The sequence below is a fragment of the Falco cherrug genome, chromosome Z, assembly GCF_023634085.1.
Source record: "Falco cherrug isolate bFalChe1 chromosome Z, bFalChe1.pri, whole genome shotgun sequence".
Taxonomy (NCBI): Eukaryota; Metazoa; Chordata; class Aves; order Falconiformes; family Falconidae; genus Falco; species Falco cherrug.
Genome location: NC_073720.1, coordinates 49,446,066 through 49,473,668, shown reverse-complemented (window position 1 = coordinate 49,473,668; position 27,603 = coordinate 49,446,066). Strand labels below are relative to the sequence as shown.

Below are 27,603 nucleotides of genomic sequence, written 5' to 3'. Positions count from 1 at the left end.
TTAAAGGAAGGGAAGGGCAAGGAGGTACTCATACCGTAAATCCTTTTTTTTTTTTTTTTTTAATAGAATGGCTATTGTGTGAAAAAGTATATAGCAGTTTGATAAAAGAACCATTTCAAACATACGTAAGAAAGAAAAAATATACAGGAATATTCTTGGGTTTCGTATACTCTTAAGCACCGTTAGAGTATGTTCCTCGGTTCAGTGCTGCTGGGAGAAAGTCTGCCTATGTGAAGGTGGAGTTAACAGGAATACGGTTAGCACTCTGAGAAGAAGCATTGTACGGTATGGCATCCAGATCAAGCTAAATGAATGTATAGAAGGGACAGTCATCTTGCAGATGTGTGGAGAAGAGCCCAGTTACTACTAAAGGATATGCTGGAATTACAGTGACCAAGAGAATCCCAGAGTGAGTAAAGCAAGCTCACTGAAATGCTCAGATGATAGTATTTGGCTTTAGGGAAGCCAAAGGACTAAAAAAATAACTTCATGTTAAGTATTGTCATTGCACAAAGCCTGAATGCCAGACTGATCCTTGGGTGGCAATGCAAATATTAAAATGTGACCATTAACATTTCTAAGAAATGAATGCAACTTTATCTCACTCTTAGTCAAGCCGTGTTGTTGGGGATGAACTCAGATAACCAACATGGGAAGCTGTGGTCCTCTCCTGTTGCTTGAATACCATGTAGTCCTTTAAAATGCTAGATAGTAGCCAAAGTTACTTGCCTAGATTTCAGAACATATATTTAAATTAAAAATGAGATAAGACTGTGTTAAAAATCTTTTGAGGTAGAAAATGGCTTATTCTGTTTATTTACAAGAATCCTGAGGCTCAATGAAGTCTTGAATCAAGCTTTGTAATACATTTCAGTTACTGCTTAAGGAATACATGATATGTTAATACAGTGGGTCACAATTCATGGAAAGAAAGGGTGGAGAACATACTTCAAAAGGGGAGAAAAGGGAAACAAGTAATTTTCGTATGGGTCTGCGATTTAGTAGTATGCATTTGCTTAGAAAATTAAAACCATCCTTGTGTTTAAGATACAAATAACACATTGCTGAGCATTGTCTTAGTTCCTGAAATCTGCCTTTCAAATGTTGTAGGAGCCTTGCTTGTTAGGAAGGGCCAAAATTCTTCAGGATGCATCTCAGAAAAAGGAGTTGTGGGCCCTCCTAGGTGTACTTGACAATAGGTGCTTAGCTGGCCTTCCCCTGCAGTTGCTCAGCTCATTTTGCTGTGTTGTGTTCAGCCGTTGCTCTGTCAAGCGCTGTTGCAGTAAGCGGAGTATTTAATCAGATACATATATATCTGAATAAGTACAGGAATGTTTTTTTTTTCTCTGACCTGTAGCAAAGCATGTACTGTTGGTGCGAGCAAACTGATAAATCAGACAAGTGATAAGGAAGCAGTTTTTCCCTGTCTCTGCAGGTGTTGTGTTTGGGAGACATACGTTCTGAAAAATGTGGTAGTGTTTAGCCACAAAATACTGGTACTTATTGCCCTATTGTATCAAAAGATAGGTCAAACATGCAAACTTGTGTAAAAGCTACTTGTCTGACCCCTGCTGTGCATTCAATCTGTCAGTTTAGTCCAGTTTCTCAGGAGACGTGCCTCATCTGCCTGGTTTCATCTCTTTCATGTGCCTTCTTTCGTTTTACCTCCTGCATCTCACCTTCTTCATGGTCTGACTAATAGCACCCCAGCCCTCACTTTTATGTTTGGCCATTACGTGTGCAGCATGGTCCTTCTGTGAAAGGACTAATGTGGTCTTGTAGCAACACTAACAGCCTCTCAGAATAGACCTTGAAAGCTGGAAGTTACCTAGTTTGCTACTTGTCTAATCAATGCTTACAATGTTCTTTTTGTTTTTAAACCTACATTCTCTGAAACATGATTTTTTTTTTTCTCATTTTCTTTATCCAGTGCTGATGTCTGGGACACCTTTAATGTCGTGGATAGTGACATAAATTTTAAGCCTCTTCACTGGAGGAAAACCCCCCTGGAACTTTTAGTAGTTGCATGTTTCTGTGATATTTATAGCTTCCATTGTGCTAAGGAGTTTTCCTCCTCTCTTGAAATCCAGGATGCAGGAATGTCTGCTTTCTTGTGGCAAAATTCTAGCATATTATATTAGAATCTTCAGTACAGCACCTCTATTCTTTGCAGCTGTAATGCATTTAAAATAAGAAATGTGTATATGCACTGAGTCCTTTCAGTCAAGTTTATAGAAGACTATTATTTAGATCATACACAAAAGCATTTTCTAGGTTATTGCCAATACTGTGTATGCCTTTGAGACTTGCATACACTTTCCAGTGCAAAATGCTTTCCAATGCATTTTCATGGTTTTGAAACAGGTCTTTTAAGATAAGATTTGCATCCTTTATGGCAATAAGAACACATCCCTAACAGCATACCCTGGAGCGGAGCAGAGCAGTAACAAAGTTGCAGTTATATATTAGTACGCTTAAAGAGGTTCCTCAATTAAAAGCCACTATTCAAGGATTACCGTCATCTTTTATTGAAATTTATCATGGCGCAGCTTTTTGTCTTTTGTCAGTGCCAAATGGATGCACCATGTTGCTGTGAAATACAACGCAGGCATCTTGGAAAGTAGTGTTCTACTGTTTCCTTATAGTACTTTGGTTGCTAAATATTTCACTTGGTGTTTCCAAGACTGCAGTACTTGTAACAAGATTATGGAAGAGGCATGTTTGAATATGGGTCTCTGTGCTTCTCTGAAATAGGGTGATAAATGAAATAGAGTATGCAAAGGAACAATATTAAATAGTGATACAGTTGAAGGAAGCGTGCTCCTGATGGTGACTTAGGTCTTGCTTCTTAATAGCCTGAGGTCTTTACCACAGTAGAATGCAAACAAAAATCAAGGGGAAGGTGTTTTCATTAGCTTCTAGTTTTCTAATGTCAGATTTAGATTGATAATGTATTTTACCATAGTAAAGTGTTAAAGACAACTTCAAACAACTAGTTGCTTTCATAACTGTTTTCATGATACCAAGAAGGTGGTATTAATCTCTCAATTATGCTCAGGGTTTTTTTGGTGGTGTAAGTAGCCTGAATTCAATCCTTTTTATGATCTTACCCAAACCTTTTTTTTTTTATGTTGCGAAGAGTAGCACTTTCTGCGATTGCACCAGGTTTCTTACACCTCCCACTGATACCCTTTATACATTCTCTAAGCTCATCTTGCACTTCCCAGTGACAAGATGAGTCTTTGTTCCAGTGCTTCCTATGTGCTATCATCCTGCCCACTGCTACATTTCAGGAAACTCTGCCAAATCCATACTACCAGATGCATTGCTTGGTAACAGAAGCTGAGAGAGCCTTTAATCTTGCAGATTTTCAGAGGACATGTCTGTGGTTTCTTTCTTAGGCTGAGCTTGTCGCCTACACCAGGAATTTGTTATTTTCCTCCACTTTTTTTTCTGGTTTGTTTGGGGGTTTTTGTTTGGTTTTTTTCTTCATGTTCTGTCCATTTATAACTTGCAGAGTTAATTTTTGGGAGAAGGCTGAGAAGCCTTTGGTCATAGCCTGGTGCACTCCCACCTGGTTTGTACCTCTGCCCAGTGCAGCTGAGCTCCTCAGTTTCCCATGTCTTTGCAGTAAAATTACTGCTCTGCTATAAAAGAATAAACTTGTCCTCTCATTCCTGCTCCAAGCTTCCTTCTCTAGTTAATTAGTTTCTATTTTGTTGCTTGTCTCTTGTTTAGATGACCTCCCTTTTGTATTTTGTCAAAGGGCTATTACAGTTTTGCTGCATGCTGTTCTATAAAGGTTTAAAGTGGTTTAGCAAGTGAAGTTTCCTTCATGTCTTTTTTGATGTATGAAAGAGGATTGACAGATCTGTATTTAGAGTGGGGAGGCCCATCTTAAAATACAGGCAGAAAGAACCTTGCATGTACTGCTGTATTCATCAACTGAACTGAATGCTGAATGCCACAGAAGACGTAAGTGATCGTGTTGGGTTACTTAAGGAAATTAACCACTCATGGATATTGTCAACTCTAGCTTTTTTTCTAGAGAAGGATTCGTAGATAGAGCTAAGGGTACATCTACCAGTGCAAGTCTTAGAAACATGAACACAATGAAGATAATGAAGCATTCAGTATGCATAGGCAATGCAGCATGAATCACGCTCGGTAACAGTAAATCAGGTGTTTGCTGCTGAAGTACTGGGCCAGGCTGCCCCTTCAGTATGGCAGTGCTGTGCCAACACAGCTTCTGGCTTGAAATAACTAAAACTCAGGCTCTCTTAATCATTAATTTTAATGAGCCTACCACATTCAGTAAGCATATGAAAGACTCAAATGTAAAAGGTGACAACTCTAGACAGCCCTCAGATTTCAGAGTTGTCATAATGATTTACATGTTGAGCTGCCAGTTCAGATGTTTCAAATTCCTTTTTTTTCCTGTTCAGTGCTGTTGCAGAAGGTAGCCTGAGGGAACACCTTATCAAAGGGGGTAGAGTTAAATAAGCAGCAAAATGCTTGGCTTTTATTTATCAAACCTGATCTGGTTTTGTTGCTTTCGGTCTGATCAGAGCTGCTTTAGATTTTTCTTTTACCTTTAAATTAGCTCCCATAAGTCTTAAAATATCTGTTGTAGTGTTCGAGTATCAAAAAGTTTACAAAGAAAATAAAAAAGGCACTATTTTGGGTTTATGTACAAATATCTGAATGAAAATTAACTGAATATTTTGTATTTATTATGGCTGTGAAATTTTTAGGAGCTTTTAGCTGCATTGACACCATTTATTTAATATAATACTAGTTGATAGGATGGAATATAGCTCTCTGAGGGGGTGGAAACGATTATGCCACTTTTCTGTTGATGAGAATCTGTCTTGCCATTATGAATATATTTGAAGAAGGATGTAATATTCTTTTAATATCTACAGGTTCTACAGAGCTCAGGCTTTCTGCTTAATTGTGGGAAGTAGATTGTCTGGACATTAGTGTTGGGGCCCTTGAATTGCTTGTTTCTTTTAAATCTCCAGATTTTTCAGTGGGAGTACATTTTCAAGACCAAAACTCAATACGATTCACTGACAAAAGGAGCTACTACAAGAAATAATTTATGCTACCTAGCAAAAGTTGATAGTTTTGCAGCCGCTCTTAGAGACTGTGGTAAAGCATTTCTGAAATTAACAAATCCAATGCAATTTTTATAATTTATTTTTTTCTAAATGCAAGTTGAAGCTGCAAAGCCGTAATAGTTTAATGGTTTTGGTTTGTCTTAATTTTAATGTTTGACAGTTTAGCTGTTTTTTCGCCTGATATGCTTTTTGTGTCAGAGCAGGGGAGATGGGGAAGCATGTTGGTTTAGGGGCATTTCTGCTTGTCAGCAGGCAGAGGCAGAGGTAACTTGGACATAGTCTGAGGTGCACTTGCACTGACTCCATATGGAAGTATGTTTTGTGTTAATGAATAAAGTCAGTCATTGCCCTGAAGCTAAGCGTTCATCCTTTTACCTTTAACTGCCTTTGATATGAAAGACAGTATTGAGAGTAGAAGCTTCCTCTGCCACTATCTTACTGTATTTTTATTGTAACTTTTCTGTAATGGATCTGTGATATTCTGCTGGAGATAATTCGTAAGACCAATGTGCAACTCACAAAATAAGCATTTTAAATGGCTGTTTTAAAGGTCTCTGCCTGCACTTACGTTTTTACTTCCCAACATTAACATTTCACGATGATGAAAGTTTTCCTTTTTCAGACTGTTCCTCAAACCTTTGGGTTCTGCACTTCTTATGACTCTTATGTATGGGTGAGACATGCATGATATCAAAGTTCCTGTTGAATTACATTATAAATGTTTTTCATGTGTTTACAGATATTCTGAAATTTTAAGGTATCCATTAAGCCATCGACTTTAATATTTAATCACTTGCAATGATTTTCTCACTTTCATCTTCCGAGTGGCTTAGCTGATGGCTCTGAAGTGCTTTGTAGTTCTGGGTTAGTATGCTGCCACGGAATGAGGAGAATAGAGGAGTGGAGGTTGGGCAGAAAAATCGAGGCTGTGAACCACATTCTGATGCAGATTCGGGGGAAGCAATGCCTCTTAGAACCCAACAGTTTTATTTTTGTTTTTCAAATAATTTTAGAGGGGTTTTTAGGTACGTGGGTGTACCCTCAAGAGAGCTGTAGTTTACTGTAGCTGAGGAAAGATACTATCTCTTTGTGTTTTCTCCCTCAAATAAATGTGTGACACAGTGATTTGTTGACATGTTGGGCTCTGAGAGTGACCTGACATCAAAAGGGAGAGGCTTGCGTGGATTTCTTTAAAATAATTTTAAGCTACCTGTCTCTCTTCTTGCAATTGTAAATTTAGCTCATTCAGTGTCAGAAAATAGTGTGGGTTTATAATATGCTGTCTGTAGCAGACACAGAGTCTTCATAATTATTTGTTTCTCTTGCTTGTGGTATGACTTTTTCAATGTGACTGTAACTACCCTTTATGTTCTGCTTGATGGTCTATCATAAAGGACTACCTAGTTCATAGTTTACATGTTTTGGTACTGGGATGTTCTCAAACCAGAATATTTTAATTTCCCCTTATTTTTGGCAGGCCTGGGTTATGGTGTAGGTGTTTCTAACCTACACATGATGGTTTCAAATTGCTATGTGAGTGCCTTATCTTTGGAGATTAAGAGATAAATTGGGACCAAATTGTGATTTGTTTTCCAAGTTTGCCCAGACCAACACTTCTTTGTTGGCGTAGCATAGTGCTTCATGCTCTGCTGCTCTAACATGGTGGTGTTGGCTAGCTGGAGCTCTCCAGGTCTGGAGCAAAGGTGCAGAGCTGATCTCAGCACGGTGCACAGCGGGAAACACTGTTGGCCATTGGAGGCTTCCTTTCCCTCTGTTTTATGTCCATCTCTCTGGGGGAATGTGGTGCAGCACATAACTGTTTAGTTGCACTTTGTAAAAAGAAGTTCTTGTACTTAAAAACCAAATACATTTTTGATGGGCAGTGACTGTGGTGACAGCTGAGTCACCACAGAGAACACTCTGGAAATTTATGGCAGTCTTTTACTCTGGCCTCAGACTGCTTTAAGTACAGGTTAAAGTCTTGCCTCCTCTGAAACGGCAAGTTATGCCACTGATTTTGAGTTCAGCAGCTCAGGCCTGACTCATCTGAGAAGTCAGCATTGCTGTACTTGTTGTTTTACAGCTGGAAGATGTCAGGTAGGTTACTTTGCGAGCTGTATGGTGTCCATCAGTGGCTTCAGAGCCTCTGACCTTAAATGTGGAAAGAACAGAAGCATTGTTTGGGGCAGGTAGGATGATGTGGTAGGTAGAGAAAAATGAATCGGATTCGAGTAAAATGGAGGAAAAGACTTCAACAGGGTTGATTAATAGATGTTAATTGGGGATTACGCCAGAATGATGGAATTTTAGAGGTGATGGCACATCATGGTTTTCAAAAAGACATAAATTGTAGTTAATAATCTCTACCTCATTATGCATATTTGCATAAAATTTGCCTTTTGGGGTGCTTATCAGTTTCATGAAGTGAAAAACTGATGCTATCGGGAATTAAATCATCCAAAGAAAGGACACTTGGCTATGTTCAACAGGGAACTAAAATTGTGAGTTAAGGGATTATCTTATTTATAACAGGAGATTACTGTTACAACTCATAAAGTTCCTCTAAACGTAGGGGGTTTCCAGGCCAAATCCACTTCAAGTAGATTTCTTGAAAGACTTGAGTAAAATTAATATAGGACAACATGTTATTTAACTCTGTTTGGAACAAATATTGCTTTTAATAAGCTTGCCGTACTCCATTTACTTAAAAAAAAAAAAATAATTCCTAGGCTCTTGGATGATGGTTAAATAGCAGATTATTGTTGAAGTGGGACAATACATCCTGCTAGGCACGTATTCCAAAAAAATCTGCTAGATATGCAAGCGTGCACACACGTATATGTGTGTGTGCATGTGTATTACGTACTGTATTGCTTGTGTTTGCCATTGCAGCTTGGCATTGCTGCACTTCTAAAGGGAAGAAGAAATGCCAATACAAGAATAGGCATGCAGATCTACAAAATAGCAGGCAAAAGCACCTACAGGGCCTTTTATTCTCCATGGAAAAATATCAAATACATATTTCCTTCTTTTAACATCAGAATTAAGCTTTGAAAATGAAACGCCTCTTCAATTTGTAATTCAAAGAAAGGAAGATTTGGAGGAGGAAGGAAAATAACTGCAATGTATGTACTTCAGAGAATAAAGAAACAGGACTTATATGTGAGATAAAAGAACTGGGGCTACTTAATTATTGCGTTTAAAAATATTATAAAATCTGTCAAAGATTTATAATCCCATTATGCTTTATGGTTATTATCTTTTCTGTAAGCTAACGACGAAGACAGTGCAAATGTATAAACCACTATGATAGGCTGCTGCCAGCAGTGAGTATGTGGAGAAGATGTGATTAAAGTGGCCATGGTGAAAGCAGTGTGGATTAAACTGGCTGCTGGAAGGCTAGACAGGATGTAATCAAGGACTCTTTGTATGGCCCAGCCCCTAAAGAAATAAAACGTACATACATGGCTCATGTCAGTGAGATTCAGCTGCTCTCCTTAATTCAGCAATAAAACACCAACATTTCCATTATAAAAGGAGAGTAACGTTCCTACACAGAGAATATAATCAAAAGGAAGTCTACACATTTGAACACATATGCACCTAGATTAAAAATCTGGCAAGAAATTGACTGATGTGTGAAGACAGATGTGTATTAGTTGATTTAGTTGTTAAAGAACTAAAGGTTATGGGGTTTTCTGCAGGCTGCATCTCAGTGTTTTTCTGCATAGCAGAGGCATGCAAACTAGTTTCTGTGATTGGTGATGTATGTTTTGAATGGTGGGCTGGATTTTGGTGGTTTGATTTTCAGGGTTTTTTTTCCCTGTGTGTATAGGGAGTAGTCTGTTGAATTACAGCAAACAAAACAACTGCCAGAGTATTTTTCTCAGTGCTTGCCTGGGACACTGCTAACTGTGCTGAGATCCTTTGAGGAGAGGCACTACCAAATAATGAAAAATACAAAACTCTTGGGTGTTTAGTAGGTTTTTGTCGGGCATGTGTATAAACATGATCTTTTTTGAAGGCAACACAGCTTAAATGTTAAGGCAACACTTTATCTAGATTTTAAAACCAACTATGTTAATTATAGCTAATTATATATAATATACTTATATATTCCTTTTAAAAATTTAACTATTTGATGTTCATTGTAAACAGCTTTTCCATATCTAGAGACTATAATGCAAGAGAATTTTCTGAAGTGCACAATACTCATGTGAAGTAAATGCTTTGTAACATCTGCCATAGCATTTTACAAATGTGAAGCCATCTTCATCATCCTTTGAAGGTGGTAAAATTAGTCTCCTTGTATGCTGCTGGTAGCATGCTTCATGTCACCAAAATGACATTCTGCAGTATCTTTGTCTCTTGTTTACTCTTTCTGAACTTGACACTACTGTAAATACTAATTTCTGTTTAGTCAGAGTGAACAGAGGAGCTTACATCACTGATCTGTCTGTACATAATAGGAAAAGTGATCAGGTACTCTACCTTATATTACATAACTCATGTAATTTAGAGTTCCAGTATTAGCTAACGTTATTACCCAGTGAAAAGGAAATAAAAGTGATAAAAGTCAGTAAAAGGATTTTATTTGGTTTTGATGGTCTTGTATTTTTTTGTTTAAAAAGACAGACAAAACTTTCCCTTTGAAGCATGCTCCAAAATTCAACTTGAAAACCTGTTCTACCATACAGTTGTTTTTTGGTCAAGAAAATATACACCAAGTGATTGACTTTTTCAAGAAACCACTTTTGAAAACCAGTAAAACGTCCAGTTGCAAGGTCTACAAACTCACTCTGGGTTCAGACAGTCAAGCTGAATCTTTTTCCCACACTGGTACAGTAAGTTTTCTGCAAGTAATCCCTTTGCTTCAGCTCGCTGGAATTTAGTAAATAATTTGGTCATGCCCAAGAAGGATTAGAATTCAGCTTGGGCTCTTAGTAGTGTTGGCTCTGCAGGCATTGCAGGGGTGAGTATCACTATTTTTTATGACCAAACATAGTAGACACTTATGTTTGCAATGCACAAGACCAGAAATGCTGCAGGATGCACTGTGGTATGATTCATGCGGATACTTCCCCAGATAAAGAGTCACAGGGAAGTTTAGATTGTGTTTTGTGCAAGTTTACTTGTTTTAGTTTCTTAAACTAAAATTAACTGTAACTATACAATTCTCAGAACACAGAAGGGTGGTCTGAAAATGAAGCCAGCAGGGAAACAACTGGGAAGGGCAGACAGGCTTGGATTTCTCAATTTTTTCCTTGGTGATCCCAAAGAGGGAACATTGAGTGTCTTGATAATGCATAGATCTTTCTGCTTTATGACTTTTTGGGCTTTGCAGCTGGAAAACGAACCCCTTTTGTGGTGGTGTTAGTGGAGAAATTTGTTTGCTCTTGAGTTTTAAAGTGTATTAGATTCATTAAATGTACTTAAAATGTATTTGCATTTTCAGTATAATATGTTAAAATTGACACTAAAGCTTAAAAAATTGTGTAACATTGTCTAGAACTAGTGTCACTTCTGAAGCTGTAATGTTTGGCTTTGCATAAAAGCAGCTGGAGTATAACTCAGGTATACATTTTTTTATGGAGACAAGCTTTTAAGCTTCTGAAGAGCTTTAGCAGTGCCCTTTTTTCAGGAGGGATTTTAACATAGATGCTACAGATGATTTAGGACAAAGAAATAGCTAGAAGCTTAAAGCAGCAGGATTTCTTGATACTGTTCCATTGTCTTCTCTCTCTACAGTTTTTGGGGTCCTTTATGAAGGTAACTGGTAAATCAGTTGTTCTTTCCACTATGAAAAAACAGCAGCGTTTGGATAAAATTTCTGCCTGGATGACTGTCAAATGACAAAGCTGACTGACAGTTTTAGGGGAACAGGACAGAGGTGAAGGTTACTGTAACAGAGAAAAGCAAGGAACAGAGGCATGGAGGGCTCTTGAGAAGCGAGGATGCAGCAGGCTGCAAGTGCCCGTCACCTCAGAGGATGAAATTTCTCTGGGTGTCCTTGCCGGTGCATGTGTTCATTCCAGCAGGCAATGAAGAAAGGGATGTGGAGCAAACACCAGAGTGGCAGCTTTCTGATTTTTCCAAAGTATTCTTAATGCGTTATTTCCAGGCATCTGAAGTGAAAGGTTAAAGGGGCTCTCTATAGGGTAACTGTAAAGTGGCAACTGGTGTTTTACCAATTCTGCCAATGGTAGACAAATTGGATTCTGTCTATTAAAAATGAGGGCTTTCATGCTGGTGGATCTCTTCTTGTCCTAAATTATTTTGATGTGGTATGTATACCTTCTTAGTGTAAAAGTTTGAAGCTCTTGAGAAAGCACATAAGTGGCAATGTCTCTGTTCAGGACAGCAGTCTGAGGGTGGCTACTTTAATGCCTGTGTCCATGGATCTTACAGAACTTCAAGGACAGTTGGTGAAATGACAAAGCAAGGTTGAGGCATAGAAACCACGCAGGAAATCTGGGAAGAAAATGGAATCCTTGCAAATTCTGTGCCTTGATCATAGAAGCATGTTTCTGGGTGGTATAGCTTGATGATACTGTGGCATAGGGAGTACTTAAAATAATTTGGTACAATTGATATTTGGCAGTTGTCACGCTGGTGAGCCAGCTGTTCAGAAACCTTGGGGTTTTTGCATAGCTTCCAGAGTCCACTGGAGACCTGTGTCTTCGCTAAAGGCTACCTGACACTCAAGCTATGAAACAGAGTTGGTGGTAGTGATGGTAGTGGTTTAGCTTAGCTGTTTTTTTCCTTTAATTTAGGAACATTTTTTCCTACCGACAATTACTATTCAATTATGTTTTCATAGCTGTATTTGTTGGGAAGATGGAGTTGTGCACCTGTCTTTTTAGGTATCATATGGTTCCATTTACTGAAGAGTAAAAGGAAAAGTATTTGCTATAAAGAGTCTTCACTTACTGTTATGCACCAAGTTTAAAAATTCCCAGCCTGTAGCCCTTTAGAAAACCTGGTTTTGTTCTGTATGTTTATTGCTTTTTCTCCTCTTTATTCTGACTGTTTTTTTTTTTAACCGCCAGTGACTGGAAATCTGTAGCCAACAGCTGCTGTTGGCTGTATCTTGTCTTCGATAGAAGCTGACTACACTCATGGAGCTGGGAAGCAGTTGCCCTAAAGTTGCCAATAATGCAAGAACCTGGAGGAGTCTGAGAGATCTCCATGGTGCTCAGTGTTGTAATGCCAAAGCTTCCCGTTTTGCTGACTGTTAGAGCCATGCTTTCCTATTTTCCCTGTCTTAAGAAGCTCTTAAATACTGGCAATACCAGTTGATCTGACACAGTAAGAAAGCCACTATATTTCCTGGATTTCAGCCAGTACTAGGCTGAAAGAATGGTGTCAAAAAGTATGCAAGTAGGACACACAATAATACAATGATAGAAATTCTGCTCTCGCAGTAATAAATTTATCATCGATAACATACTGTGGAAGATCTGCAAGACAAGGAGGGACAGGCTTCCCACAGAAATGGTTTAGTAATAGAAGGATCTTTCCAAACATTATGAGCAGCCACACTGCCTCTAAAAATTATTCTGGTGTGTTGTTAATCCTGCTTGTGAGTCTGGCAGTATATTCTGAATAATGAATGTACCTGAGACTTTGTCCTCAGCAAAATTTGTGTGTCTTAGTGCAGCTAGTAGAAGAGTAAGGAGCTATTGCTACTGCTCCTGAATCTTCTTTTCAATGAGGCTGTATTTAGAACAGTAAAATTTGACAAATAAATTAGGAATGTGGTGCACTTTCTGACTTGATTAAATTTAAATAGTTAATGATGGTTTACACTCAAGACCCGTGGCATTGTGGCATGCCTCAGCTAGACTGTGCAAAAGTGCCTGTGCATGCTTGGAACTGGTAAATCTAAGCACAGCTATTTTTTTGAACATTTCTTAAGTGTTGCTGGTAGAGTACTCTTCCAGAAATGCTTCTAGCCATGCTATGTGTGGGCTCAATATCTAAGCATCCCTAAAATATCTGTTGGGCCATCCGTTGCTAAATTGTCTTGGATACTTGTTGTATTGTTTTGTTTTTTTTTTTAATCTTGTGTATAATGCTACCGTTTCCTCATCCGCTAGTGGGATCACCTTTCAAATGCATGACTGTTTTTCATAGTACAGGAAGAATATGCGAGGCTGTTCCTACTTTCTTTATGTTAGGTTGTAATACCTTTTTGCTTTAAGAGCAAGTAAAGACAGGCTACATCATGTATTTTGGGATGCACTTGTTACAGTGATTTACCTAAAATGAACTGGATGAACAGATTTCCAACACTGAAAGTCAAATCTGGGAGCTTTGCAGAAGTCCGCACAGGAGCAAGAAGTGGGATGAACACTGAAGGAGATCCGTGATTCTATGTTTATGAATACTTTTCCCCACTGGAGAGCAGGGTACCTGAGGCTGTGTGACAGCGCTTACATGTTGATGAGGTCAGGATGCCTTTGGAGTATCAAGGAGATCACAGAGATTATGATGAGTTCACACAGGTAACAAATAACTTCGCAAGGAAATGCCAATGGGAAGATTGCCAGAAAGGTCAGCAGTCAAGACTGAGTCTCATGGACCTGACACACACAAAACTGTAATGGGTTTACTTCCCTTAAAAAAAGTTTTGTACCAAAAAAAAAAAAAGGATCTTCATTCAGAGCAAGCTCATTTTGATAAAACTTTTGATAAAAAAGTAGTACAGTACACCACTAGAAAACCAGCTGAATATTTAGGTATTTCATTGCATATGTACATAAGCTGTTGCTTCTAAGATGACATCTACAGAGTTAATTAAAAGCTGATGAATTCATTGTCTTGTGTTTTTTAACTCTTGAGGATACTAGGTTTTGTCTGTGGCACAAGTACTAGAGGTTCCACCCATTAATCCTGCTGATAAAAATGTCAGTGCTGTAAGTCCTGAATATCCGTCTTCTTCCAGTAAGGAAATTACTGAGAGTTGTGTGCAGAGGTTTTTCTGAAAATACCACATGCCCTGATTTGTCATAGTTGAAGGTGAATTGCAATGTGCAGTACCAAATTGCTGTTTGCAAGCACACATGGCAATGTGTTTAGAGCTATTACCTTCAGAGTAGTAGATGTTTTAACTAGCTGGGCCGGAGAAAATGTTAGACTTATTCAGTGATTGGCTTTGTATGGTGAGTCTTGAGTGAGGATCCTGTATTTGACAGTGGCTGTTACCTGTTCAGAGGTAATATTTGAGTTTGGGTTTTTTTCTTCTAATTTTCTGTCATGGAATTTGGTATGTGCATATCATTCTCATTTAGAAGATTATAGAGTGTACATAGGAGTACAGAAAGCTTGTATGTAACATATCTTACACAACATTTATGCTTCCATAGAAAGGCAAATGTGAGCAGACACCTTCATATGAAGGACACAAAAAACCAGCTGTTAGCCAGCTAGCTCTAGGAAGTCTTACTACAAGATTTGTGAGCATGAAATTATAATTTCTTAGCAAAAGAATTTCAATACACAGTGTATTTAAGAACGTCCAAAGCTTTTGTTTGTGTTGTAGCTGGGAGGGGGGGTGGTGGTGTCACATTCATTTGGCTGAGCAGGAGGGGCTACATGTTGTAATCCTGACACACGTCCTCTAGAGTAATACAGGTCTCATCATGCCAGATGACCTTTCAAGTATTTCCTGTGTTCTTGTTGGAAAAGGTCAGTAAGCAAAAGGAACAACAACACACTGCAAACTACATCATGTTGAGCTTTTATCAGGACTTTGGGATTTGCTGGTTTTTAAGAAGTTACTAGAAATTTCCAGAAAGTTTGTATTGTGAGGTATCTGTATATCATTTTTTTAATCTGTATCTTCTAAAATTATACATTTGATCACTGGGGAGAGTATACCGCATCTGTGTTACAGCAAAGTCAATTCCAGCCTGCTCTGTGGTGTTCTTCATCAGAGAATCCTAGAATAGTTCGGGTTGGAAGGGACCTTAAAGATCATCTAGATCCACCCCGGCTGCCATGGGCAGGGACACCTTCCACTGGACCAGGTTGCTCAAAGCCCCATCCAGCCTGCCCTTGAACACTTCCAGGGGTGGGGCATCCACAGCTTCTCTGGGCAACCTGTTCCAGTGTCTCACCACCCTCACAGTAAAGAACTTCTTCCTAATATATAATCTAAATCTACCCTCTTTCAATTTAAAACCATTACCCCTTGTCCTATCGTTACAGGCCCTTGTAAAAGTACCTCTCCAGCTTTCTTGTAGGCCCTCTTTAGGTACTGGGAGGCTGCTAGAAGGTCTCCCCAGAGCTTTCTCTTCTCCAGGCCAAACAACCCCAACTCCCTCAGCCTGTCCTCATAGGAGGGGTGCTTCATCCCTCTGATTGTCTCTGTGGCCCTGCTCTGGCCTCGCTCCAACAAGTCCATGTCCTTTTTATGCTGGGGGCTCCAGACCTGAACACAGTACTCCAGTTGGGACCTCATGAGAGCAGAACAGAGGGGGAGAATCACCTCCCCTGACCTCCTGGTCACATTGCTTTTGGTGCAGCCTGGGATTTGGTTGGCTTTCTGGACTGCAAGCACACATTGCCAGGTCATGTTGGGCTTTTCATCCACCAGCACCGCCAAGTCCTTCTCCTCAGGGCTGCTCACAAGCCATTCTCTGGCCAGCTTGTATTGATACTGGTGGTTGCCCTGACCCAGGTGCAGAACCTTACACTTGGCATCATTGAACTTCATGAGGTTCACTTGGGCCCGCCTCTCAAGCCTGTCAAGGTGCCTCTGGATGGCATCCCTTCCCTCCAGCATGCTGACCGCACCACACAGCTTGGTATTGTCAGCAAACCTGCTGAGGGTGCACTTGATCCCACTGTCCATGTCATTGACAAATATGTTGAACAGCATCGGACTCAGTACAGACCCCTGAGGAACACCACTCATGGCCAGTCTTCACTTGGACATTGAGCCATTGAGCACAACTCTTTGAGTGCAAACATCCAGCCAATTCCTTATCACCACCAGCTGAAGTTAGAGACTTGGAACATAATCTAGGTGACGAGACCTCTGGATGCCATCTAGAGCCACATACCAACTCAAAACACAACCAACTAGACTGGGTTTTGCAGGGCCATGTCAGTTGTGTTCTGGGGATATCCCGGGATGGACATTCAGGTTCATTGGGTTCTTAGCCTTATGTTTGTCCACCTCTACGTAACATTTTTTTTTTTTAATTTAATGAGGATTTTCTATGTTGCCCCTTCAGGTTGTAGCTTCTCATACTATCACTGTGCACCTCCAAGTCTGTCTGTCTTCTATACCCTTCTGTTAGGCAGTAGAAGACAGTTAAGATCAGAGGCAGATGACCCTTCATAAGGGTGAACAGAGTCTTTCAGTCTTTTCTTCTATAACATGTGTGGCAGAGTTTTTGTCCCTTACCTGTGTCACAGCTCTGGATTCACTCTAAAAGGTGCAGCGATAAACTGTGTTTCCAGCTGTGTGGGCTGGCAATAAGCACTTGATCCAAGCAACAGCTAACATCTTGGAAGTTACCTAGCTTGGCAACTATAAGAAAAAGAGTGTATGGTAAGTGCTAAGTTCTGATGTTTGCTGCGATACCATAAACAAGTATCACAGACTTGTTCATCAGCTGTGCTGTCCTTATCATTGATGAATTGCCTACTCTACAATCAGACTGCATGATCTCTCTAGACATTAAAGAAGTATGGTTACTATAGTAGATAAACCAGTGTTGCAATCTTAGGTGACTGTTTTGTTTTTTAAGTTATGTTAATGAGGCATTACACACCAAAAGTAATGAAAATAAACTTACAAGAAAGAGAAGTTAGGTCACAGTATAATGTGACAGCCAAGTTACAAGTTGTAAAAGTCTTAAAATTGTGCTAATGTGCATTTTGAAAAGGACAGTACTTACTAGCTATACCAAGGAATGGATTCTGATTTACTGTGTGACTTAAAGTTGATTTAAGCATCTGGAATGAAAAAAAAAGAAATCCCTTTAATGTCTGAGCTAAACCCATTTCTTGAAAGACCTATTGTCTTTCAGAATCCTTTGACCTCATCTGGCAAATTTTCCTGTTTATTTAGAAAACATAGGCCAAGGTTTTGTCATGTGATGACTGTTATCATCATAATATAATGGAATATTGTGTAAAACACATCAAAAAGCATACACTTCAAAAAATTCAAGAAGGTGCTGAATTTGCTAAAACCAAAGGAACTGTTTGAAATAACAGTATGCAATGCAGTTTGAGGTATTCATTTACAAAATAGGTGAATTTGAACTTAAGATCAGGCTGTAAGATTTGAAGAGGTCAGTTTTTCTGCCATTTCAGATTCTTTTATTTTCACTTTACTTTTGTCTCTTTCTAAATATAAATGGAACTGCTAGTTCCTTTGCTCAGGAGTCCAGAAAGCAATTAGATTTTCTCATTCTTTTTTTGCCACTTGAGTCAGTCAGCAAGCACCATGTGATTTTTTGCCCAAGGGCTCAATCAGTGTACACTTGCTAATCAACTTATTAGATGCTAATTACAGCAGCTTATGTAATTTTAAAACTTACCTCTTTTCAATTCTTTGCCTTAATTTCCTAACTCTCCTTTCGCTAGAGAATTCAGGTAGCATTCTGGATTTTTTAAAAACTTGATGAAAGCTGAGTGTGCTGAAGTGTGCTACTTCTGTTGTTGAAGAGCTGGTGTGAAACTCCTGCTTCTGTTCTGATGAAGTGATAGTTTGTAAGATCCCTAATCAAGACTCTTCAACCAATCTGCTAGAAACTGCCCATGTAAAGGAGGGACTGAGAAATATGTGTTGGTAATGGTAGCAGCTTTGGTGGTTCGCAGTAGATGAAGGTCATAGTGCTGGTCAGAACATCATGTGGGCTTAGATACCACGTGTTGCTGGTTTAAAATAAACCTGTCACTGAAATGTGGTGGTTTGGAGGGGTTGGGTAGCGTTTTAATTCATCTTGCATATTGTCGTAGTTGTGCTTCTGTGCATTTCTTCTGTATGGCAGACCTTTTGACATCAGGCATTTGAAATGTGAAGGTGTAGTTCAGGGGTCCTCAAACTACGGCTGGCAGGCCACATACGGCCCCCCACGGTCCTCAGTCCGGCCCCCGGTATTTACAGACCCCCCAGCTGGGGGTTGGGGGGGGAAACCAAGCAGCCACAGATGGCTGCCTGCCACTGCATCCGCGCCGGCCCCCTGGTTAAAAAGTTTGAGGACCCCTGGTCTAGTTCTTCATCCTTGCTTCTTCAGAGAGTATGTGGTCTCCTGCACTTCACCATAGTCAGTGTCACTTTATGGTTCAGAAATTAAATTAAGTGTTAAAACTTTAAACATGTGCACCTGCCTGATTGGAATTTTAACATTACTGTGAATGATGTCTGTTTAATTTCATAAACTCTTGTATAGTACTTGCAGATTGTATAAATGTTCAAACTGGCAGTGTGTAAGTTTATAGCTTTAAAGCTGAAAAAAAACTTGGGAGTACTGCAATATTCAAGGACACGTTTAGGAAGAGTGCAGTCTTTTCTTCTTGAAAAATATCGCATTGGCTATAGGATGATCCTACACATCCAGCCATTGGTTTCACAGTACTAAGTTGCTACATAACGATCCAGTTGCTAGAGATGGGAGTGAATTAGCATTTCAGCTTTATACATGTACATGCTTCTTGTTGTTTTTTACATGAATCCCTAGGTTCCTAATTAGGGAGGAAAGCATGGAGAAATGCATCACAAGCACAAAATGCACAAAACCAAATGCCAGGGGCACCCTTGCCCCTGCAGCCCCTTTATGTAGGGTTTGCTGAAAGATGCTCTTTAAGACCTTTTTTGGTAATTTTGATGGGCCAATGCTGGTAACCAAGACACGTCACTCAGACCACGACTTGTCTTGAGAGACAGACGGCCATTCTGTGCACATCAGACTATTTTGGGAGCGGAACAGCATGTACGTGGGAGGGCAGAGAGCCACCTCTACAGGGTGATCTGATACTTCCAGTTCTGAGGAACACATTCTTCCTGTGTGTTGTGTGCAGGATCAGCTGTGTGCAGCACTGCACAGGGACTCATTTGCTGCTGGTGCTCTTTTCAGAGCAGATATAAAAAGTAGGAAGGAATGAAGAGGGAAAATAAAATGAAGGGTGTTTTCCCTCTTCCATTTTCTCCTGTAACCATCAAAATCCCCAGTCTTGTGGTGGCTATCTCGTCTTTGATTAAATCCTTTCTGTAGATTTCTATCTTGGTTTAATTTTTCGCTGGCACTGCTTTTGAAGTTTCAGCTGACTTCTTGAATACAAAGCTAGCAAACAGCTTGATTTCAACAGAGACTTCTATCACTGAGAAGTTTAATAGGTCACTGTGTCCTCAGGGAAAATTTATGAAACCTCTGTCTTGATTGGTGGCGAAGATCCTGGAGAGAAAAATTAGCAGATTAAAAGAGCTTGCTTTTTGCATTGGGTTAGCTTGAAATTGATGCTAGAATGAATGGTAACAGAAGTTCTCCAAAAAAGGGTTGCTGTTTGAGGGTTATTTGTGAAATAAGATCAGATAAAATAGCTGTGAGCCTCCATATAGATATGATAGTTCCTATTACAAAAAAAAAGTTAGCAAATCACATACCTATCACTGTCTTGGTAGTGCATGCATACAGCGTGTATGACAGTGCATACATACAGGATGTATGAGCAGACTAGCTCCTAATCATAAAAAATACATGCGCCAGGCAGGTCCAGGAGAGAACCAAGACCATATTCCCTTATCATAAGAGCAGTCTCAGTGGCTCCACTAGGGAGAGTTTGGGATTTGTTGTTTTAGTATGGAAAGAGGTGTTAACTCTGCATTTTTTAGTGTGGCAAGGAGTAGATGATGTGGCTAAAAGTTATATACTTCATTATGTTCAGGTTTTCTTCCTGTTATTTAAAAGTTAAGCTTGCAAAAGAGAGTGAAGTGCTTCTTACTTATTGATGGCATTTTAATGACTGACATAGCAGTGACTGTGCAGTCTGAAAAACTGACCCTCATGTTGTAGAGACAGGTTTAAAAGCTGTGTAACTTTCTAATCTTTATGAACACTGTCATCTTTCTGCTTTGAAAAGAGCAAAATTTTTGGAGGTAATAAATGTAAGTGGTCATTCTCTGACTACAAGAACTCATTCTGCAAAGCAATTCTATAGCATCCAGATGGATAATTCACTTTTCTGTTCAACAGGGAGAGCTTCCCAGTAGGGTTAGCAGATTTGTTAAGTCTTGAACTGGGCTTCAGAGGAGAATTAAATGTTCTTTAGTTATCTTCTTGCCAAGAGAGATAAGCCTGTTTTATGACAGTAATCATTTAAGATTAGCTAGATTACTGAGCCCGCAAGCCAGCAGTAAGTGTTGTGGACTTGATGAAGGCAAGGCTGGCAGGTGAATGGGGCCCACTGGAGCCTGAAATGCTGGTGCAATAACCCACTTAAATGTGGAATATTATTAATACCTTGATTTCCACAATCTGTAATCCTTTTAAAGAATCCTTTTTTTAAAAAAAAAAAAAAAAAAAAAAAAGAGGAAAAATTAGAGAAGAGACTGATACAAGACTGGAAAATGAACCCTAGGAAGTTGATGCATTCACTCTGCATCAGATGAGGTGCCAAAGCATGGTGTTTTAGTTTTCCCTGATTATATATCAAGGCAGTTTTGAAGTTAAAATGCAAAAGATGTTTCTCATCATTTTATTCAGGAAGGGAAACTATAAAGCGTGGAGATTATGTCTCAATAAATGTCACTTCCTAGATTTTCTGCATTTGAGTCTTTGTGTCAAGCTTATAAATTTTGTATTGAAACAACGGAGAAGCCAAAATAATATGTCACAAAAAAAACCAGAGAGTGTCTTGGGGAATAAGGAAAAATTTGAATCAAAGTTCCTCTTATACAGACAGTTAAAATGAAAGACAAAAAGAATCGTGTCAAAAAAAGGAAGGTGTATCACATGCCATTTTATATATGGATCACTTAATATTGATTTGTATCTGGTTGGAAATATGTTGCACAAGATTAGGCTAAATAGATCAGACCAGCATGCTATTTCCTTTCTAATTTAGTTTGCTGTGCCCTACATTTTTTTTGAACACAGATAAATATGAAGTGATGGGAAAATGCCTTGAAATGCAATATACAATAGATTCATATATATTGTTATGTAACACACAAATTATTATTACTGCATATAAAATAAGACAAAATGTATATGGAACACGGTCATGAAAAGTGCCACTTGTAACTTGGTAAATGTTACAAAGTCAGCAGTAGGAAAGTGTTATCCTTGCCTTGTGGTAATATTAATAAATAATAATCACATGTTCTTCTCAATAGAAAAGGAACTGTATCTGTGTTAGATTTAGAGAACAATGATCAAAACAGAGATTAGCCACCTGTTGACTTGAATACCAGAATGTTATTCTCAACGTGAGGTGCGAAGTTCCAGTCTGCCCGTGCCACCAGTTTGTTTCCAGTGTAGATGAGCTCTGTTCCCTGTAGGAGGCTCACACTGAGGGCTGCAGGTGTTCTGTTGCCTGGTTTCTTACAGTTCACGTGACTGAGATCCTAAGATATAAAAAGCCAGGACAACAGGACACGTATAGCTGAGTAAAGAGCATTGTCGTGTGGGGAAAAGAGTTGGCAGGTTTTTTTGTGTGTAGAGTGGAGATAAATTAAATGGTAGGTGGTAGGAGAAAAGTGCCATATGTGGGAATTTTAATAAAGAAGCATTGTTTTCAGAAAATCTACATGTTCACAATATGGCAGTAACTTACTGTGCCCTCTGAATTTCTTCAGTTTCCACCATGTATTGCTTTATGCTTTGAAAGCACGTTCCTCATCTGCACCCACAGTGCTACTTCCATTTGAGGGCTGACCAGGGCTGAGGTGGAGCCTTCTGCAGGTTAAATCCATGCAGGCTTTTGTGTTGTAGGGCCCTTTGAATTGCTGTGTGTCACTTATATTTCACTCAGGCTTGGTTTTAGGATAATGTGTTCAGCAAATATCTGAAAAAAATATGGTTTAGATTTAGCAGAATGTGGTTTTCTGCTGGGTAAACAGCAGTTTTCTTTGCTTTTGATCTACAGCATACGTAGGTTGGTACTTGACTTTGGGATACCTTTGTATGGTTCTCTGGCTTCACTTGTGACTTCTGCTTTTAGCAGCTTCCAGAAAAGCAATTACCAGCTTGCTAGGATCTAAGTAACATCACCCAAATATATTTGAGACCTTGATGTTACTCTGCCTTTTTGTTTTTGGTAGGGTTTTTTTTGGTTTTTGTTTGTGTGGTTTTTTGTTGTTTTGGTTTTGGTTTTTTTTTTTGAAAGGGCCTGTCACAAAGGACAGAGAGGGATGCATAACTGTGCAAAGGAGAAAAATTTCCACAACTTTTATTTTTTTTATATATGTGGACAGATATGTAGGCAGAGAAATTGTCTAATTCAGAACTGTTGCCATCACTCTGAAGTGGCTTGAGCTAGAGAAGCGCAGCCCAGCCTCTGCACAAAATTTGGAGAGTCAAAGAAGATCACTTCTTCCCTGCAAGCCAAAAATAGAGGAGAATAAAGAGGAAATTCTACGTGCCTCTGGACCCATCTTAAGTAATTGTTTGTTTAAAGAAACAAGTTACAGTTTTGAATTTCTTGCAGTAAGTAGTAGTTTGAACTGTGAAAACAGTGTTTCAGTAAAATGCTTGTGGCTTTGCTGAAGGGCAGGTTGAATACATGGTATAATTAGTTTAATAGTTTTAAACAAGTTTTAGAATGTTTATCAAAAGATTCAAGAAACTTGAAGGTTTAAAATAATTTCTGTGTGATGCAGCTCTTGGTGGCGTTCTGAATTCTGATCTTGTACTTCAAAAGAGATGCTACTCTGTGTGGGTGCAAAGCATCACTTGCAGATTAAGAATAAAAGAGACATCAGATCTTTAATTCATTACTATGGTAACTGAAATGTGATCCAGTTTCATTGTGTATGTTCAAAGCAAAGCTGCTGAGATGGGTCCTCAGGCTGCTTCCATTCCTGTCAAACATTTAACACACCAAGCTGTATCTTTTCAACTTCCATTTAAAAATTATTTATTCTTTTTGTGGCATAAAGATTACCTGGTATGTACATTGCAGTCCAAATTCTGCAGATTTTTGTCAAGGGGACAAACTGAGTAAAGCTATTAAATGATGACATTTCATGTTCTACTTCCAGGATCCCTTTACAGGTCTTTTCTTCTCATCTCACCTTTGTTGTACTTTGTGCCACCTCTTGCTCCCTGAGTAAAGGGGGAAGTGGCACGGTACAAGGAAGGGGGTTGGGGTGGCAAAAGTTGAATACTACAATTCAGATTTAAAACTTTTTTTGCCCATTGATATCAAATGTTTCAGTTACTTGACCCAAACTAACAGGAAAGATAGCAGACAAGTTAGCTTAATTATAACATGAGCTTTCTTCTGCTTCCCCTCTGCTAAGAAAACACCCACAAGAAACACAGATACAGGACATAGGGTCTCATTGCAGTTAGGCTGCCAGAGTTGGGACATGTACGTGTCCATCAGAAACATCTTTAAAACAAACTTTTAGATGGTATAAATATTCAGGTGTGTGTACGTTGAAGTCCTTTGCACTAGCATCATAGACATGCAGTTGTTTCATAGATGACCACCTTTATAGTCAGATCTCATTACTACAATGGTTAGTGCTGTATATATGTTCTAAGGCTAATTCTTTAAGGTATGTTATCAAGTGGAGTTTGGGGCATGGGTGAAAACTAGCGGGAATTCATTTTCAATGGGCACTGTCGGGTCAGGCACATGACTTGCACTACAAACGGGCATGGAAAGGTACACGTGATGCCCAGAGGGAAATGGGCATAATTGTACAATTCATTTCTTCCTATGGAAGAGATGAATTTGCTGCTTCTCAGCTTCTTTCAAATCAAATATACTAAATTTACTGAAGAATCGATCTGTGTTAATTCTTATTGTTTACAGAACAATGGTATTGTATGTCTTGCTACAGGTACCAGACCTCAGAAAATACAACCTCACAATAAATTCCTGGCAAAGCTAATGTTTATGGCGTCATCTGTAAAAGCTTTGTAACCTTTCCAGGCATGCTCCCCTACTCCTGTCTCTTGTATTACATTCCCTGAAAAGAGGTCACTTTCTACAGTGCTCCCTTCACCCAAATTGACTAGTAATTTTTGTTCTGGCTGAGGCTACGTCTATGGAAATGGCACATCCTAGTAAGAGCAGCTGTGTAGTAAAGCAAAACAGTTGATATTGGGGAAGCATAATGTGCATTAGATGTCTTTCATGGTCTGCTTTAGACTGGCTTACCTGGTCTGTTGGCCTCCATGTCCATTAGCAGTGGGAGTGCACCAGCTAGTCTACCCAATTCATCCAAAAGAAGTCTAATTTGTACACTCCAAGATTACCCTGAAATTAAAATTGAAGCATGGTAAAGGAGGACTGGCAAAGTTGCTTCAAAAGCATACTCACGATGCAAGCTGAGTGCTTTTGCAGCAAAATATGTTTTATGTGCTTTTAGAGTGAACTGCTTTGTGGTCTTAATACAGGAGAGCATTTAAATGCTGTTCCATTGCTTCAGGGAGATCACATTAGTGGGCTCATGCCAGGGCTTCTGATTAGAAACTTGCTTAAGATAAGAAACAGGGTTTGATGGTGTTTCACTTCAACTAGTGGTTACTGAGTGACTAGTAATTAGCAGAAAACCATTTTCAGTTGTTCACAAGAGCCAGCATGGTAATTCTGTTACTGGCATGCCAGCGATCTTAGCAACAAGTAAAGGAGGAAAGTAAGTTGAGTTGGCCAAAGAAAGAGTTTGGTTGTTTGCAAAACAAATAAACAAAAAATTTCAAAAGCTTTGAAATTGTCTCCATTTTCTCTGCATCAAAACCCTGCATTTCCAAACTCTACTAAACCCAAGAAATCACAGATGTCTTGTTTAGACATACAAATTAATCTGACTCTGGTTTTTATTTTTTTAAATGGGGGAGAGTGGCAGTTTCCACTCTCCAGACCTGGAACAATTTAAAATGTTCTAATTGGAGCAGTGTGTTTCATACAGCTCTCCACTGCTTCTTTCTGTGTCAGTCACAGCATATCACAATGCTATATAGCATAAACACAACAACATGCATGTAAAATACTCTTCACAGCTAGTGGGGATACTCCTTGTCCTGAATATGTCAGATGAGTAGTTATTACAATGGAAACATAAACCTGGTCTGGGGTCTCTCCCCAGAAGTTAGTCACATATGCTTTACTAGCTGATTTAATGCAAGTCTTAAGAAATCGTAAGCTGTATGTATAAGCTTGACTTCCATATCGAAATATTAATGCATTGGTGGGACATGGTAATAGATTCTGTTGTGGCTCTTTATGGCTCTGTGAACTCTAGTAATGTTTTCTGTAATTGAGACATCTCTGTTAATTTCCATAAATATTTTATCTGAAAGCTCTCAAACTACATTAAGATGTGTTTGTAGCTATGATGATTTTATGTGGTTGATCTTGTCAAATTTGTTGGGAGTAGAGAATTCACTAATAGTTTTGGCATAAATTGGGTCATTTTGTTTTGCTGTTTCTCTGGGAGTGTTTTATGTATTTCCTCTCACCCCAGCTACTTATGTGCAGTAAGGTACTGAAATCTACTAAAATCTGGTTTTAGTAATAGGGAAAAGGTACAGGAAAGGATTACATGTATTTTGTACTTGCTGGCTAAACCCCATGTTGTATTCTTACAGTCGTGTGCTCTGATTCATAAAAGATTTAATCTGTAGCTGTGTTTCAGTAGCAGCTAGCCCACTTGTGAGGCACGTACCTTCATGTCTTGAGTCTGGGTGGTTTTACGATCTCATTACAGATTAGGAATGGAGGTCCCTTTAAAAATGAGACCGAGTGGACTTTAAGATGATGGGAAGGTTTTAATTGAGCTCAAGTAGTTTCTTAGGTACTACACTGTATTTTGTACGATGAAACTTAGATTGAGATATTCACACTGTGCTTAATGGCTATTTCTGGGTTTGTTGGGGGGTTTTGGGGGGGTTGGTGTAATACAGGATACAGGCATACAGTGACTGAACACTGCATTGTTTGCTCTGTGTAAGCTCCCAGGTTCTGGCCTAAGAAATGACGATGGGTTTTCTTGTTTTATTCCTTTAGATGCAATGCTTAGCTGGAGGCAGGCAGTCAAAGCAGCTTCAATTAGAAGAAGTCCTTGCTGCCTCCAATTTTTCGTTTGCATGTTCTTACATTAATAAAAAATGAAGCTGTGAGTGAAGAAAGGGAGGCAGAGGTTAAGGAATTCTTCCCTTCTGTCTCATGGCACAGGAACCAAGAGTCCCTAATCTGGCATCCTGCCTTACTATCACACTGCACCCCTTCAGCTCACACTCTGCAGCTATGCAGGCTGGAATTTATCTGAGTATACGGGGTTCAGTAAAGATATGTCTGTGACTAACCCCAATCAAAACTCAAGGCACTGTTCTGAACATCACCGTGAAGTGTATTGCCATGACATAAGTTCCCATGCATGCAAATCAGAAATTCTGTAAGTTAGTGGTTTCATAGACTATACTAAAGCTCTTCAATCCTTAGTTCTTGAAGGACTAAACCGCAAACGTGATCTGTCACTCATGATTTAGATACAAATATAGGCAGAAGCTACTGTATGAAACATTGCAAATACTGCTTAATAAACCATGGACTGTAGTAAGGTTATTTAGAATGTAGTAAGGTTATTTAGAAATGTTTTGTTGGCCTAAATGTTAGGATTAGTGTCAGTGCTGGTCTAGCGATCTGCTATAGATCCTGCAAGTAAAACCAAAGGACAGTATTACCAATATCTTAGTTAACCTGGGAATTTGGACTCTGCTTTTTGACTCTATAAAAATATCTTACAGTGTATGAAATATTCTATGGACAGTTAACTTTTACATTTATGACACATAAGTTTTTATCTTTTCAATAACTCTGTTAGATGATTTCTTTACCTTCCTTTCAGAAAAGACGACGGCGAATTGACCGAAGCATGATTGGGGAGCCAACAAACTTTGTTCACACAGCTCATGTAGGATCAGGAGACCTATTCAGTGGAATGAATTCGGTAAGCATGAGTGGATGAAGAATATTTTGTCTTAGAAAGACTACAGGAACACTGTACATATATATTGGGGCTGAAGCAATGAGTCTTTCAACTGGAAGAATGAATCTCCTTAAAACTGAAGAACAACCTGTTAGCGTCTTAATTCTAAATCCTAAACACTTACATGCAAATTATGGAATATAATTTTTTAAATTCCTATATTTATTGACAATACATAGTAGATTCTGTATAAATTGTACAGGCTACGTGTAGAATACTTTTCAAAAAAAATCATTCTAATGGCACGTATGAACAAAAGCAGAGGTGTATTTGAAAATATACTGGAGTATTTTAGAG

At 39.0% G+C, this 27,603-nt stretch overlaps 1 protein-coding gene across 1 annotated transcript in view; it reads left to right on the top strand.

Moving 5' to 3' along the window:
* The window catches only part of CDC42SE2 (CDC42 small effector 2), an 84,417-nt gene that overhangs the window by 50,199 nt on the left and 6,615 nt on the right, over positions 1 to 27,603 (top strand). Inside the window, exon 5 of the mRNA XM_055698758.1 lies at positions 27,166 to 27,267. Coding sequence (XP_055554733.1) covers positions 27,166 to 27,267 — 102 coding nt within the window. The remainder of the gene's footprint in view (positions 1 to 27,165; positions 27,268 to 27,603) is intronic.